The sequence below is a fragment of the Scyliorhinus torazame genome, chromosome 25, assembly GCF_047496885.1.
Source record: "Scyliorhinus torazame isolate Kashiwa2021f chromosome 25, sScyTor2.1, whole genome shotgun sequence".
Taxonomy (NCBI): Eukaryota; Metazoa; Chordata; class Chondrichthyes; order Carcharhiniformes; family Scyliorhinidae; genus Scyliorhinus; species Scyliorhinus torazame.
Window position 1 is genome coordinate 26,624,446 of NC_092731.1, and position 16,751 is coordinate 26,641,196.

Sequence of the window (16,751 nt, forward strand, 5' to 3'; positions counted from 1 at the left end):
ATGACCACCTTTTTCCACATTATGGATGCGATTTTCCCCACCCCATTGCGCCCAGCGCTGATCCCATTGCACCGGGTGCATAGCGGGAGAGGCCGAAAACTGGCTTTGCAGCTGGTGCTGAGCCGATCACGATGCACCCGACTCGCTAGGCCCCGTGTGATCTGGATCACGGCAAGCGAGGGCATGATCCCACTCCCCACTCCCATGGTCCCACCAGTAGATAATCTGCTCCTCACATGTTTAAAAAAATTTTTTTGTCACAGTAGGCTTACATTAACACTGCAATGAAGTTACTGGGAAAATCCCCTAGTCGCCACCATCCGGCGCCTGTTCGGCTACACAGAGGGAGAATTCAGAATGCCCAATTCACCCAACAGCACGTCTTTCGGGACTTGTGGGAGGAAACCGGAGCGCCCGGAGGAAACCCACGCAGACACGGGGAGAACGTGCAGACTCCGCACAGACTGTGACCCAAGCCGGAAATCGAACCCGGGACCCTGACGCTGTGAAGCAACAGTGCTAACCTCTGTGCTACCGTGCTGCCCACCCAGTTCCCACGCGTGCCAGACTTCATCACCATCTGACCTGGCACTTACCCCATCTGCCTCATTGCAGGACAAACTCGAGCATAACCGGTGTGAGCGGGCACAGCTTGCCAGAGTCATATCTGAGCTGAAAACCTGAATCCCTTTGAGGAAAAGCGGACCAGTGAGGAGCAGGACTGCAATTGTGCAGAGGGCGAGGAATGGGCACCAAACAAAAGTGAGAACCCCCAAGACCAGTAGCCATGTTGCAAGCCTCTCGTGAGTTAACTTGCTCCCATAAGTCTTTCCCTGTGATGCACCAATGCCATTTCACTTTCCTTACAACTTACAGTCCCCCAGCCCAGATCATCCTCACACCCACAGAACTGAGCTGTTCCAAGGGAGATATCTCGGAGACAAGGAGGAGGTGTCACAGCTGTCACCTGTACCCTCCACCAGTGCAGATACTCACACCTCGGTGGGATTAACTAGTAGGCAGGCTTCTGGGTCATTCACTAGTGAGCACCTCACAGCTGAAGATCCATAGCAGACAGAGGAAGGAAAGTCCCTGGGATCCAACACTCAGAGGGATGCTGGAGTCCAGGATTCTGCTGAGCCCCAGGCCGATGAGTCTGGTCATCCCAGAGCTGCTGGAGCTGCAAAGGCAGAGTCGTGATCATCAGGATGACAGCATCCCTCCTCGGGCAGCAAGGCCGATTAAAGAAGTCCCCATCGCCTTCTGCCCAAGGAGATGGCGCCCTCACCCCTACGCAACAAGGTCAACACTGCGACGGTGGAGGCATTGGCACAGGATGTGCACTCCATGGTGGGGGGGGGGGTGGGGGTGGTGTCCGCTCCATGCTTCAGCTCGTGACCTCCATTGCTGAGGGCGTGAGCTCCATTGTGCAGGACTTCAACTGCATGTTGCAGGCACTAGTGGGAATTCACAATGCCAGCTCTAAAGGGTGGTGAGGATGCTTGATCTATCTTTCCAGGCACCCGAAGGAAGGAGGATAGGCAAGAGCATAACCCGGGGCCTCCCACCCAGGAGACCCTGGGGTGGGGGGGTGGTTCCAGCCCGTCTGACACCCTCCCTCCCTGTGAGAGACGCACCTTCAACCCCGGACACTGAGGAAGGCAGCACTGCAACACCCATGCAGCCTGAAAGTAGGCCTAGATCCTCAAGATCCAGGCACTCCAGAGTATGCCCATAAAGGACAACCCAGGCAACAAGGCGTGGAAGTCAGCAAGCCACCTAAACCCCAGTTGTTGACCCTGGGGATAACCCTAGACGTAGTGGGAGGGTGAGGAAGAGAAAACAATGATAGGCACGTTGTGGGCACGGGTGAACCTAGGCACTAGTAGAGATAAATCACCATTGTAAAGCGAAATTAAAAATCACTTTGTTCAGCCATACTGATGCTCAAGGATGTCATGCCATGGCACCATGCTGCGCAAAGCCCCGTGTAAACTGGGCGGTTCATCCCTCTGCTGTTGGAGAATGGCAGCGCCATGTCTTTCCCAACTGACACACTGACATGCTGCTGGCATGGGCCAGTAACCCCCCCAACCTCCTATCCACGGAAGGTTCACCCCCACCCCCCAACATCAATGCTCAGGCCTCTCCTGTCTGCCAGTATTTTCTAGTTATGAGGATGCCAAGGACTAAAACGTGTAGAGAGCCTGTCCACCACGGCGGGAGGTGGAGAAGAACACCAGGACTCCTGACATCGGAGGAGGCAGCAGCAGATGACAGATGTCACTCACCTTATCTGAGCCCCAAGATCAGCCCATTTATTGGCAGATCGTGTTTGGCTCTCTGTCAGGCAGCAGTCACACATATCGCAGAGGATAAGAGAAGCTTTGCTCTGTCCTCACTGCAAGTCAGCATCAGTCTCCTGCAGCGTCCGGCCAGTCGCTTTAGAGCCCTGCCCATGAATGTAGCCACCATCGCGATGACATCCCGTTGGCACCTCAGTAGTGAGCAGATGTCAGACCCCATGGTGAGACAGGTCTTCACACCCTGATCGAAACCAAACCGAGAGACTATGAAGGCATCCCGAGCCCTGCGCCAAATGTGGGCCCTGGCCATTACCCAAGGTCTTCCTCCTCCTTCTCCATGAGTTGTCCCTTGCCGCCCTCCTTGACATCCTCCTCATTTGAGGAGTTGTGGCCCTACTCCATGTCCTCCTGGTCTAGCTGCTCGGCCCGCTGCAGTGCAGGTTGTGCAGAGCGCAGCAGACCACTATGAAGCGGGACACCCTCTGGGGGCTGTATTGGAGGGCGGTCCAGGCACCAGAACCTCATCTTGAGCAATCCAATTGCCTGCTCGACCAGCGCACACATTCACGCATGAGCCTTGTTGTAGTGACTCTCAGCAGGTGTTTGTGGCCTCTGCACTGGCATCATCAGCCACCGCCTGAGTCGGTACCCTTTGATCCCGATGAGTCAGTTGCTGTTCTCCCTCAAAAACAGCTGGGACCTGCCAGCACCCCAAGATGTAACTATCGTGGACACTCCCTGGGAAATGGGCACATCACGTGATCACAGGCGATCTGGACATTACGGGTGGAGAGCATGAGGGAATCCACTGCCTCGCTCCAGAAGGATTCATCCTCAACCCCCGCAGCTACCACCGAGCAGCCATCCTCTTCTGGGTATTCGCCATCTGGGTCTGAGTCCCTCGCCACAGTGAGTGTGGCGGATGACACAGACCCGTCAACCAGCCCTGACTCTGCCCGATCCCAACCCCAGGTTTGACGATGGAACGGTCCTCCTTGGGCTTCTCCCGGGGTTCCAGGCCAGAGGGAAGCAGCGGCTCAGACCCCTGCTCTACCCTGGCGAGTCCGGAAAATGCTCCAGTCACAGGACGGAGGTGTCCGGTGCTGAAGGCTGGGACGGAGGGGTGGGGGGGCCTCCTTGCCACCACCGCCCAGTGACCCTCCTTGCCACCACCGCCCAGTGACCCAGAGGACAAGGCACATGGATGATGCTGGGCCCAGCACATGATGCTGAGGCATTGATGGGCCCAGATTCACCTGACATGGTGATGTAGAACCCAGATGTTGCACTGACCCCCGAGCCGGTGGTTACGGGTTGTGGATATTGAGAGTTTGCGGATCACGCGGACGCTCTCCCCACTCCTCGCCAATGGCCAAGGTGGTGGTTTCTGCTGGCACGGCCTCCCTTCCACCTACAGATCCGTTCAAACACATGGCAATGGTAAGCTGAAAGAGCGGGAGAGAGTCCTGGTCAATCATGTGGATGGAAAGAAGATTGAACTTTCTACACTACAGCATGCAAATAAAAGTGCATGTTGCCACAGCAACTCAGATGTCTTGCGTGAACTGTATGTGTCACACCACCAGCACCATGGCGCAAGAAAGCAGGGTTAGTGAGGAGGATCACTGAAAAGATCTACTGGGAAATAGTGATCCTAATGCAATTCAATTCCACATTAAATTTGAAAATTGCATTCTCCAATCTCAAATAAGACATTTAAACTTAATGCCAAGAGATTAAATACCTCTGCCTTAAAAATATTCATTTACCCTCCCTCCACCATTCTCTGGGAAAGAGAGTTCTAAAGGTTCATGACCCTTGGAAAGAAAAAAATTCTCCTCACCTCCATCTTAAATGGGAGACCTCTATTTTTAACCTGTGCCCTTTTGTTTCCGTCTCTCCCGTAACGGGAAACATCCGTTTAGCATCCGCCCTGTCAAGTCCCCTCAGGGTCTTATAGATAATACCACCTCTCAATCTTGTAAACTCAAATGCATACAGGCCCAGCCTGTCCAACCTCACCTCATAAGATAAACCCCACACATCCCAGGCTTCAGTAGAGTGAGTCTTCTCTGAATTCCTGACGCATTTATATCCTTTCTTAAAAAGGAGGTCTCACCAATGCCCCTGTGCAACTGTATCAAACCATCCCTACTTTTATATTCCATTCAATAAATGTTATGTTTTTAACTGTAAGATGTTAACAAGTTGTGCTTTTGTTGATTAAGATTCAGCTGATGTCCGATTGATTTCTTTCCATTCAGCCATACGCTGACCCAGTTCATGATCCAACATGGAGGTGGTGGAAAGATTCACGCACGGCTCAGGTATGATGTACAATATTACTGTTAGAAACATGTTTCTGAAATGCAGAAAAAATTCTGAAGGAACTATATGGCCAAAGGAAGTGCATTTATTTTCCAAAGATTGCAAATAGTAGCCTTGCCCCATTTTTCCAAAGTTATATTTTAGAATATTGAGCTACGCACCCCATTAATAACCTTTCCCATGATCTGATCAGAGAGAGGCAGCATGGACAAACTAAGCCATGCCTCACAAACCTTTGAGTTGGTCATAAACACAATAGATAAGGGACTATTTATGGATCTTATTTATTGGACTTCCAGAAGTCTTTCAATGAAATGAGACTGCGACAAAAATGCTAATGCCGAGAATTGGAAGGACACTTGAATGGTTGAAAACGTTATGAGAATATAGGAGACAATATAGTATAATGAGGAAATAGAATAGTTATGATTATGTGAATCATGATGCAACAGTGACCTAGCAGTTGTATGCAAGATATTCTGTACAGCAGATAGAATAGTTCTGAACTCAAGGGAAATGTACCTACGTAGCAACTCATTATGCCTATGGTGTATATGGTGCAAAGATACCAGTTTGAAGTAACTATCTGAATTGGACTACAGCCTCTCTGGATAAGATGGGACAATAATAACAATCTTTACTGTCACAAGTAGGCTTACATTAACACTGCCATGAAGTTACTGTGAAAAGCCCCAAGTCGCCACACTCCGACGCCTGTTCGGGTACACAGAGGGAGAATTCAGAATGTCCAATTCACCTAACAAGCACATCTTTCGGGATTTGTGGGAGGAAACCGGAGCACACGGAGGAAACCCACGCAGACACGGGGAGAACGTGCAGACTCTGCACAGACAGTGACCCAAACCGGGAATCAAACCCGGGTCCCTGGCGCTGTGAAGCAACAGTGCTAACCACTGTGCTACCGTGCCGCCCAACCAGGATAACAAGTATATACAGTGTAACAAATCAACCAGTATAACAAATAAAGCACAAGGAGGATGGATTTAGTCGCCAGGGGTGTTGTCACATTGGGCCGCAGTTTTTTTTACTATATCTGTCAATGACCTGCATGAAGGAAGAGGGATCTGTACAGTCAGGTTTTCTGATATCATCATATTAGACACACAGTCAGTTGTGTAGGTGGAAGCATAAAGCTGCAAAGGGGTGTTAATGTTAAGTGGGTAGGCAAGATAGAAGCAGGTGGAATTCAGTATGGAGAAATGTGGCAACAACCACTTTCGACCTAATAAAGATAAATCAGTTCTAAATGGTGAGAAGCTAGGAACTGGGGAGGAACAAAGAGATTAGTGGGTCCATGTACAGAAATCACTGAAAATAAGAGTCTCCATGCTGTCTGTTCAGAAACACATAAGTCAGCCCTGAAATTGACGTTTATTTAACTACTTGCCAAAAAATACTGAAAATTAACCGACACCACCTCACAAGTATATTCGATAAAATAACAGAGACTGATTTGAGTTTCAAGAATCCAACTCATCTTGGGGGCGTGAATAACGTTGAGTGCTTACTTCATGATTTGCGATCTAAACCTTTATCATGTCACAGATTTGTACACAACAGAGACACTGAGTTGCGTAATGTGAACATTCCTGTTCAAGAAAGAAATCTCATTCAATTAAAACATAATTTTTATTTACTTAAAAAAAAAATTCTCCTCCAGCATTACTACTTCTATCTGGCCAGTAACAAACTCTCTAAAGGTGGATTCTATGTGGAAGCGTATGATTACCGGAAGCACTACGCTGCAAATCTGAATGATAAACTGCCTCCTGTCATTTACCTGGATAAAAGCAGCTCGTATGAATTCATTGTCTACCTCAATATGAATCATGGTAAGCTGAAAAATTTAGCCTGCTCTGTTTATGCAGCAGAATCACCTCGTAATATGCAAGAAGACCAAGCATCAGTTAGGTTCCTATTAAAAAGGTATGTTGTTGCCTTTAAATGTTTTATTTTATTTGAAAACCTTACTGAAACACTGAATGATGACAACATTATCTGGCCCACAAGCTGAGCGCATTGGAAGAGATTGGATTGGATTGGATTTGTTTATTGTCGCATGTACCGAGGTACAGTGAAAAGTATTTTTCTGCGAGCAGCTCAACAGATCATTAAGTACATGAGAAGAAAAGGGAATAAAAGAAAATACATAATAGGGCAACACAAGGTATTGCCCTATTGCTACTGAACTTGATTGCAGGGGCTATGAATGAACATCAGAAATATCAGGGAAGAAGTGATAATCCACGTCAGCTCTTTAATAACATTTTGCAACATATTAAATGATTTACAAACTTATTGTCATGCACTCTAGGAACTCACTAATGCTCCTCCAACAACACCTTCCAAACCCACGACTGCTACCCATCTAGAAGGACAAGGGCAGCAGATACCTGGGAACACCACTCCATGGAAGTTTTTGTTAAAATCTTTATTGTCACAAGTCGGCTTACATTAACACTGCAATGAAGTTACTGGGAAAATCTCCTAGTTGCCACATTCCGGCGCCTGTTCGGGTACACTGAGGGAGAATTCAGAATGTCCAATTCACCTAACAAGCACGTCTTTCGGGACTTGTGGGAGGAAACCGGAGCACCCGGAGGAAACCCATGCAGACACGGGGAGAACGTACAGACTCTACACAGATAGTGACCCAAGCCGGGAATCGAACCTGGGGCCCTGGCACTGTGAAGCAACAGTGCGACCCATTGTGCTACTGTGCTGCCCAAGTTCTCCTCCAAGTCAACATCCTGAGTCAGGAATATATCGCTGTCCCTAGGTCAAATACCTGGAACCCCCTCCCTAACAGGACTGTGGATGTACCGACATCTCAGGGACTGCAGTGGTTCAAGAAGGCAGTTTACCTCCACCTTCTGTAGGGGGATGGGCAATAAATGCTGGCCTAGCCAGTGATACCCATATCACATAAATGATTTTTTAAAAACTGATTCACATCACTACGGGCCTGACATCACTACGGGCCTGACATCACTACGGGCCTGACATCACTACGGGCCTAATTGTGGACCACGATATATAATCTTTCAATGATCAATTTATCACCAATTTTTAAGTACATTGCTACCAAGTCACTGTTTATAACTGACAGCTTTTCTTCCCATTAAACCTAAGCACACAGACACTGATTTGTCTTCTATGTTATAGGAAAACTTGATATGAAATATGAACTCAATCAGGTATGGATGTCAGCACATGTTTCCTCCCCAGAATATGTTCTGGTATATCTAGAGAGGCAGGAAATATTAAATAGAGGGAGCCTAATATATAAGGTATGTGTAGAGTACTGAGACATACAAAAAGGAACATGTGAAAATGTTGTTTGCTGAATACTCCATGGAGTCATTGTTACATTTTGCAATGAGGTTAATTTCAAGGTTTAGAAACATAGAAAATAGAAGCAGGAGGAGGCCATTTGGCCCTTCGAGCCTGCTCCGCCATTCATTATGATCATGGTTGATCATCATGTTCAATACCCTGATCCTGCCTTCCCCCCACACCCCTTGATCCCTTTAGCCCCAAGAGCTATATCGAATTCCTTCTTGAAATTACACAACGTTTGGCCTCACCTACTTTCTGTGGTGGTGAATTCCACAGGTTCACCGCTCTCTGGGTGAAGAAATTTCTCCTCACCTCAGTCCTAAAAGATTTAGCCCTTATCCTCAAACTATGACCCCGTGTTCTGGACTCCCCCACCATCGGGAACATTCTTTCGGAATCTACCCTGTCTAACCCTGTTGGAATTTTGTAAGTTTCCATGCGATCCCGTCTCACTCTTCTAAACTACAATTAATATAATCCTTTATTGGCAGATAAAATTCAGTTTGTAGTAATCCAGCAGACTCTCTTACATCATCTCCCAATTTTCTTTGCCACCGAAGTATGGGGATATAAAAAAAGGTCAGATAGTTTGTATCAGTCATCTACCTGACCACTAACAATTTTCCACATTCTGCACTCAAGGGATGGGAAAGGGGTGGGGGGGGGGGGGGGGTGCAGGGGCAGAGTGCAGTTGGAGAAGGGGGTGTAGATAGCCTGGGTCACATTGAGATTCAAAAAGACACGGTGTTGGGCGTCTTGAAAAATATTAAGGTAGATAAGTCCCCAGGGCCTGATGGGATCTACTCCAGAATACGGAAGGAGGCTAGAGAGGAAATTGCTGAGGCCTTGACAGAAATCTTTGGATTCTCACTGTCTTCAGGTGATGTCCTGGAGGACTGGAGAATAGCCAATGTTGTTCCTTTGTTTAAGAAGGGCAGCAAGGATAATCCAGGGAACTACAGGCCGGTGAGCCTTACTTCAGTGGTAGGGAAATTACTGGAGAGAATTCTTTGAGACAGGATCTACTCCCATTTGGAAGCAAATGGACGTATTAGTGAGAGGCAGCACGGTTTTGTGAAGGGGAGGTCGTGTCTCACTAACTTGATAGAGTTTTTCGAAGAGGTCACAAAGATGATTGATGCAGGTAGGGCAGTGGATGTTGTCTATATGGACTTCAGTAAGGCCTTTGACAAGGTCCCTCATGGTAGACTGGTATAAAAGGTGAAGTCACACAGGATAATGGGTGAGCTGGCAAGGTGGATACAGAACTGGCTCGGTCATAGAAGGCAGAGAGTAGCAATGGAAGGGTGCTTTTCTAATTGGAGGGCTGTGACTAGTGGTGTTCCGCAGGGATCAGTGCTGGGACCTTTGCTGTTCGTAGTATATATAAATGATTTGGAGGAAAATGTAACTGGTCTGATTAGTAAATTTGCAGATGACACAAAGGTTGGTGGAATTGCGGATAGCGATGAGGACTGTCAGAGGATACAGCAGGATTTAGATTGTTTGGAGACTTGGGCGGAGAGATGGCAGATGGAGTTTAATCCGGACAAATGTGAGGTAATGCATTTTGGAAGGTCCAATGCAGGTAGGGAATATACAGTGAATGGTAGAACCCTCAAGAGTATTGAAAGTCAGAGAGATCTAGGAGTACAGGTCCACAGGTCACTGAAAGGGGCAACACAGGTGGAGAAGGTAGTCAAGAAGGCATACGACATGCTTGCCTTCATTGGCCGGGGCATTGAGTATAAGAATTGGTAAGTCATGTTGCAGCTGTATAGAACCTTAGTTAGGCCACACTTGGAGTATAGTGTTCAATTCTGGTCGCCACACTACCAGAAGGATGTGGAGGCTTTAGAGAGGGTGCAGAAGAGATTTACCAGGATGTTGCCTGGTATGGAGGGCATTAGCTATGAGGAGCGGTTGAATAAACGCGGTTTGTTCTCACTGGAACGATGGAAGTTGAGGGACGACCTGATAAAGGTCTACAAAATTATGGGGGGCATAGTCAGAGTGGATGGTCAGAGGCTTTTCCCCAGTGTAGAGGGGTCAATTACTAGGGGGCATAGGTTTAAGGTGCGAGGGGCAAGGCTTAGAGGAGATGTACGAGGAAAGTTTTTTACACAGAGGGTAGTGGGTGCCTGGAACTCGCTACCGGAGGAGGTGGTGGAAGCAGGGACGATAGTGACATTTAAGGGGCATCTTGACAAATACATGAATAGGATGGGAATAGAGGGATACGGACCCAGGAAGTGTCGAAGATTTTAGTTTAGCCGGGCAGCATGGTCGGCACGGGCTTGGAGGGCCGAAGGGCCTGTTCCTGTGCTATACTTTTCTTTGTTCTTTGTTCTTTGTTCTTTGAAGTCATGACCTTGAGAACTGCTGAAAAAAGTCTCACCGATAATCTGATCTATGCATTGGTTTGGGATGGAAGATTTTTTTGGTCATGTTATAGAATGTTCACACCCAGTTCCACCTCTACCAAAATTAAACAATGGGCAGAATTTCTGGGCACCCCTTGGCGTGCTTCGCGGTGGGTGGAAGAGGCACGCCATTGACTGGCAGTGTCAAACGGGGGTTCCCATTCTATGCACCCCCTTGGAAAACCTGTGGTGGGGTTTGCTGTCAGCAGGACAGGAAGATCCCACCGACGAGAACGGCCGGAAAATTCCAGTCATTACCTCAGCTCAATAATTCCCATTTCTCTTTGCTGGGTATTCTCCAAAGGCCGGCTACTTAATCATTCACAAACCAGTGGAAGAAAGTAGTGCCACGATTGACAAATTACAGCAAAGTGTAGTTCCTGAGCCATATTTTACACAAGAACAAAAGAATTAAGAGCATGAGTAGGCCATTTGCCCATCGAGTCTGCCCTGCCACTCAGTAAGCTCACGACTGATCTGGTTGTTGCTTTAACTCCACTTTCCTGTTTGGTCTAGTATTCACTAGAGAGAAGGACCTTGTTGCTCATGAGAACAGTGTGCACCAGGTTAATAGACTCAAACAGGTTGATATTAAGAAAGAGGATGTGCTGGAAATTTTGAAAAGCATCAGGATAGATAGGTCCCCTGGGCCAGACGTGATGTATCCAAGATCACTACGGCAAGCGAGGGAGGAGATTGCTGCGCCGTTGGCAATGATCTTTGCATCCTCACTCTCCACTGGAGGAGTACCAGATGATTGGAGGGAGGCGAATGTTGTTCCCCTGCTCAAGAAAGGGAATAGGGAAATCCCTGCGAATTACAGACCCATCCGTCTGTGGTGAGCAAAATATTGGAAAGGATTCTGAGAGATAGGATTTATGATTATTTAGAAAAACATAGTTTGATTAAAGATAGTCAGCATGGCTTTGTGAGGGGCAGGTCATGCCTCACAAGCCTCATTGAATTCTTTGAGGATGTGACGAGACACATTGATGAAGGTCGGGCAGTGGATGTGGTGTATATGGATTTCAGTAAGGCATTTGATAAGGTTCCCCATGTGGGCTCATTCAGAAAGTTAGGGGGCATGGGATACGGGGAAATTTGGCTGTCTGGATACAGAATTGGCTCGCCGAAAGAAGACAGCGAGTGGTAGTGGATGGAAAATATTCCGCTTGGAGGTCGGTGACCAGTGGTGTCCCGCAGGGATCTTTTCTGGGACCTCTACTCTTTGTGGTTTTTATAAATGACTTGGATGAGGAAGTGGAAGGGTGGGTTAGTAAGTTTGCCGATGACACAAAAGTTGGGGGAGTTGTAGATAGTGTTGAGGGTTGTTGCAGGTAAGAACAGGACATTGACAGGATTTTGAGCTGGGCTGAGAAGTGGCAGATGGAGTTCAACCTAGATAAATGTGAAGTGATTTATTTTTGAAGGTCGAATTTGAATGCTGAATACCGGGTTAAAGGCAGGATTCTTGGAAGTGTGGAGGAACAGAGGGATCTTGGGGTCCACGTACATAGATCCCTCAAAGTTGCCACCAAGTTGATAGGGTTGTTAAGAAGGCGTATGGTGTGTTGGCTTTCATTAACAGGGGGATTGAGTTTAAGAGCCGCGAGGTTTTGCTGCAGCTTTATAAAACCCTAGTTAGACCACACTTGGAATATTGTGTCCAGTTCTGGTCGCCTCATTATAGAAAAGATGTGGATGCTTTGGAGAGGGTACAGAGGAGGTTTACCAGGATGCTGCCTGGAATGGAGGGCCTGTCTTATCAAGAAAGATTGAGGGAGCGAGGGCTTTTCTCACTGGAGCGAAGAAGGAAGAGAGGTGACTTGATAGAGGTGTACAAGGTGATGAGAGGCATTGATAGAGTGGATAGCCAGAGACTTTTCCCCAGGGCGGAAATGGTTGTCACGAGGGGACATAATTTTATGGTGATTGGAGGAAGGTATAGGGGAGATGTCAGAGGTAGGTTCTTTACACAGAGAGTGGTGGGTGCGTGGAATGCACTGCCAGCAGAGGTGGTGGAGTCTGAGTCATTAGGGATATTTAAGCGACACTTGGACAGGCACAGCAGTAAATTGAAGGGGTGTAGGTTAGGTTGACCTTAGATTAGGATAAATGGTTGGCACAACAGCATGGGCCGAAGGGCCTGTACCGTGCTGTACTGCTTTACGTTCTTACCCTTGACTCCCTTGTATATCAAAAATATGTCTTAACTCAGCCTTGAAAATATACAATGACGCAGCCTCCACTGGTCCCTGGGGTAGAGAATTCGAAATATTAACAAACCCTCTGAGAGAAGAAGTTCTCCCTCATCTTGTCTTAACAAATGTAAATAAGACATAGCAACAGGGGTATGGGAGACCCTTATTTTGAAACTTTGCCCCCTAATTCTAGATCCCCCAAAACGGGAAACACCCTTTCAGCACCTATATCTGACAAGCTCCCTCAGAAACCTATTTGTTTCAATGAGAAAACATTCTTCTCTCAATTTTCTGAACTCTGATTATTATAGTCCCAACTTGTCCTATCCTCACATGGCAATCCCTTCATCCCAGGATCCAACCTAGTGAACCTCTTCTGAACTGCTTCCTATAAAAGTATATCACCCCTTAATAAGAAGGTCGAGACTGGATTTCTGTGAAGGAGACAGGAAGAAGGGGTCAGTTAAGCTCTGGCTTTTTTATGGGGACCCCAGCCACCATATCTTTGTTCTGGGGTGGGGAGCGGGGTTTGTGGGTGGGGTTGCAGAATGGAGTTGGACTGACCGCCTCCAATGACAGGCCCAAGCTGCCAACAGAGGCAAGGGGACGGTGAAGCTACTAGGCTAAAAGATGCATCTCCATTTACTAGGCATTGTCTTCAGTGAAATCTTGGCTGTTAGGACCTCAAGCCTACACCTCTCACATCCCACCCACCGTCCATGCCCTCATGCCTACTCCATGTCTCCTTATACCCACTCCATGTCTCCTCATACATCCTAGGGGCCAACTATGCTCCCCCATGCAGCCTCCATATCAATTCTTCCAGTATCCACTATTCACGGAAACAATGTGCCATTGGCAGGTCTATTAAGTCTTTAAAATGCTCCTGAAACTGCCACAATAAGCAAAGAGAGTTGGAAATTTCTTCTGTAAAAGAAAACTCTTCAAAGCTGTCAATCAATCAAAGCCATTCATTGTATCAATGACAAACCGCTTTAATCCACTTCCCACCTCTTAATCTGGCAACTGTGTCAATGTGTGCTGGCCATCTGTATTTCTCCCCCCCCCCCCTTCCCCTTCCCGGTGATCGCATTATGAATGCTTGGCTGAACTTCAAGGATGAACAACATACTCAGGTCCATTGGCAATGCTGACACAACTTGAAGTGATAGCTTTGTTTGATTGACATCTTTATTAGCTTATAGCAATCCAATCTTTCTTTGAAGAGTTTTTTTTCAAAGCTTTTAGATTTACGATTGACAGCTTTATAAGAAGGCAAGAGGGGAAATGTGGAATAGCATTTTTCTTTGGTTCCTTATTCAGAGCTTGGATTGCCCCAATGCTCAAGACTCCTCTCAGATGTCATGAATCATGTTTTACGAACATAATGGGTCAGGCTCCATCGAAGATGCGGGGGTGGTTGGGGGCGTGTTGTTGGGAGTAGTTTAAAATACCCACCCTCCACAATGTAGCCAATAAGGGCAGGAATGCTGCATGCAGACTCGCAGAGGTTGTGGGAAATGGGAATTTGGGGATGGGAATCCCAGGATCGAGTCCCTATATATAAAGGCCTCCTGACTTGGCCTGACTCCATGGAAATCTGGGCCCAAAGCTGTATGCAGTTCTCAACATGATTAAGCTAAAATTAACCTCATATCATCAATTATTGTCCCAATGTTCCCTCGTGCCAATGGATAAAACCAGACCCCGTGTGGTGTCTCACCTGACAAGCTCGAGGCTTTGCTATCCTGCCAGTGTTGTGCAGAGTGAAGCTGCTGCAGAGGTCCTCAGGAAATATAGCTCATTCCTCACCTTATCACCTCATGGAGACAACAGGAGCAAGGTTCACATTTTTGAATCAGCTTGATTTTCTTTTTTGTCTGGACTATTTTTCACTTGCACTCTTTTCCTTCAGGTCACAGTGAAAGATCGAGAATACTATGTAGGACAAAGCTTGTCAGGTGAAAACCTGGTCGTGCTTTCAGTTACAATAAAGGTAAGAAGCAAAGAGAGTATCTAAACATTCAGCGCGTAAAATGGCACTGAATCATACTGTGGTAGTCACCACTGATGTATTATACTGTATATGTGGGTTTTACGGTAAGGCCCTTGTACTACAGGTACGGGGGTAGATCCCTGCCTGCTGGCTCCGCCCAGTAGGCGGAGTATAAATATGTGTGCTCTCTATACAGCAGCCATTTCGTAAGCTGCTGTTGGAGGCCACACATCTCTGTGTAATAAAGCCTCGATTACATTCTACTCTCGTCTCGTCGTAATTGACAGTGCATCAATTTATTACACAGAGATTTTTCAGAGATGGACCTCCGTATCAAGCCGGATCGCCTGCAGCTGCATTCTCAAGCAGACAACGTCAAAAAAGACTTCAAACATTGGCTAGCCTGTTTTGAAGTATACATCGGATCTGCGCCAGACCCAATCCCAGAAGCACAGAAGTTCCAGATTCTGTACACACGGCTGAGCTCCAACGTTTTTCCCCTCGTCCAGGACGCGCCGACCTACGCAGAAGCCATGACGTTACTGAAGAAGAATGATGCCCAGCGGACCAACAAAATCTATGCCAGGTATCTCCGATCCACGCGGCACCAACTTCCCGGTGAGTCTGTGGAAGATTTCTGGCGTGCCCTGCTCGCCCTAGTGAGAGACTGTGACTGCGAGGCTGTTTCGGCCACTGAACATTCGAACCTTTCAAAATTTCTCCACACTGCCACTCTCCTCAACCTCACTTACAACAAGGAGAAGTGTGTGTTCAGCATGAACCGATTAGCCATCCTCGGCTATGTGCTTCAGAACGGAGTTCTAGGGCCGACCCCGATCGCATGCGCCCCATCATGGAACTCCCCCTCCCCCACTGCCCAAGGCCCTCAAACGATGCCTGGGGTTCTTTTCGTATTACGCCCAGAGGGTCCCAAACTATGCGGACAAGGCCCGCCCACTCATTCAATCCACTGTTTTCCCACTGACGGCCGAGGTTCATCAGGCCGTATCAAGGCTAACATCGCCAAGGCCGCAATGCACGCGGTCGACGAGACGCTCCCCTTCTAAGTCGAGAGTGATGCATCAGACGTCGCCCTGGCCGCCACCCTCAACCAGGCAGGCAGGCCCCTGGCATTCTTTTCCCGCACCCTTCATGCCTCCGAAATTCGGCACTCCTCTGTTGAAAAGCAGGCTCAAATGATCGTTGAAGATGTGCGACATTGGAGGCATTACCTGGCTGGCAGGAAATTCACTCTCCTCACTGACCAATGGTCGGTTGCCTTCATGTTCAACAACACACAGCGGGGCAAGATCAAAAACAATAAAATCTTGAGGTGGAGGATCGAGCTCTCCACCTACAATTAGGAGATTTTGTATCGCCCCGGTAAGCTCAACGAGCCCCCCAAATGCCCTATCCCGAGGTACATGTGCCAGCGCACAAGTGGATCGACTCCGGACCCTGCACGACAATCTCTGTCACCCAGTAGTCACCCGTTTTTACCCGCATTAAGGCCCGCAATCTGCCCTACTCCATTGAGGAAGTCAGGGCTATCACCAGAGACCGCCAGATCTGCGCGGAGTGTAAACCGCAGTTCTACCAGCCAGACCGTGCGCGCCTCATGAAGGCCTCCCACCCTTTTGAACGCCTCAGCGTGGACTTCAAAGGGCCCCTCCCCTGCACCGACCGAAACACGTACTTCCTCGGTGTGGTCGACGAATATTCCCGATTCCCCTTTGCCGTCCCATGCCCTGATATGACATCTGGCACCGTCATCAAAGCCCTCAACACCATCTTCACTCTGTTCGGTTTCCCCGCCTACGTCCACAGTGACCGGGGATCCTCATTTCTGCTCAACAGGGGCATTGCCTCGAGCAGGACGACCAGTTACAACCCCAGGGGCAATGGGCAGGTGGAGCGGGAGAATGGGACGGTCTGGAGGCCCGTCCAGCTGGCCCTACGGTCCAGAAATCTCCCGGCCTCCCGCTGGCAGCAGGTCCTCCATGACGCACTTCACTCCATTCGGTCGCTCCTGTGCACCGCGGCGAACGAAACCCCCCATGAACGTCTCTTTGCCTTCCCCAGGAGTCCACCTCCGGGTTTTCGCTCCCGACTTGGCTCGCAGCTCCAGGACCTGTTC

General features: G+C 48.2%; 1 protein-coding gene across 1 annotated transcript in view; it reads left to right on the plus strand.

Annotated features, from left to right (window-relative positions):
* LOC140402242 (cation channel sperm-associated auxiliary subunit gamma-like) overlaps positions 1-16,751 on the plus strand; it is a 317,982-nt gene that overhangs the window by 185,536 nt on the left and 115,695 nt on the right. The window contains exons 18-21 of the mRNA XM_072489871.1: positions 4,571-4,633; positions 6,316-6,487; positions 7,821-7,945; positions 14,534-14,614. Coding sequence (XP_072345972.1) covers positions 4,571-4,633; positions 6,316-6,487; positions 7,821-7,945; positions 14,534-14,614 — 441 coding nt within the window. The remainder of the gene's footprint in view (positions 1-4,570; positions 4,634-6,315; positions 6,488-7,820; positions 7,946-14,533; positions 14,615-16,751) is intronic.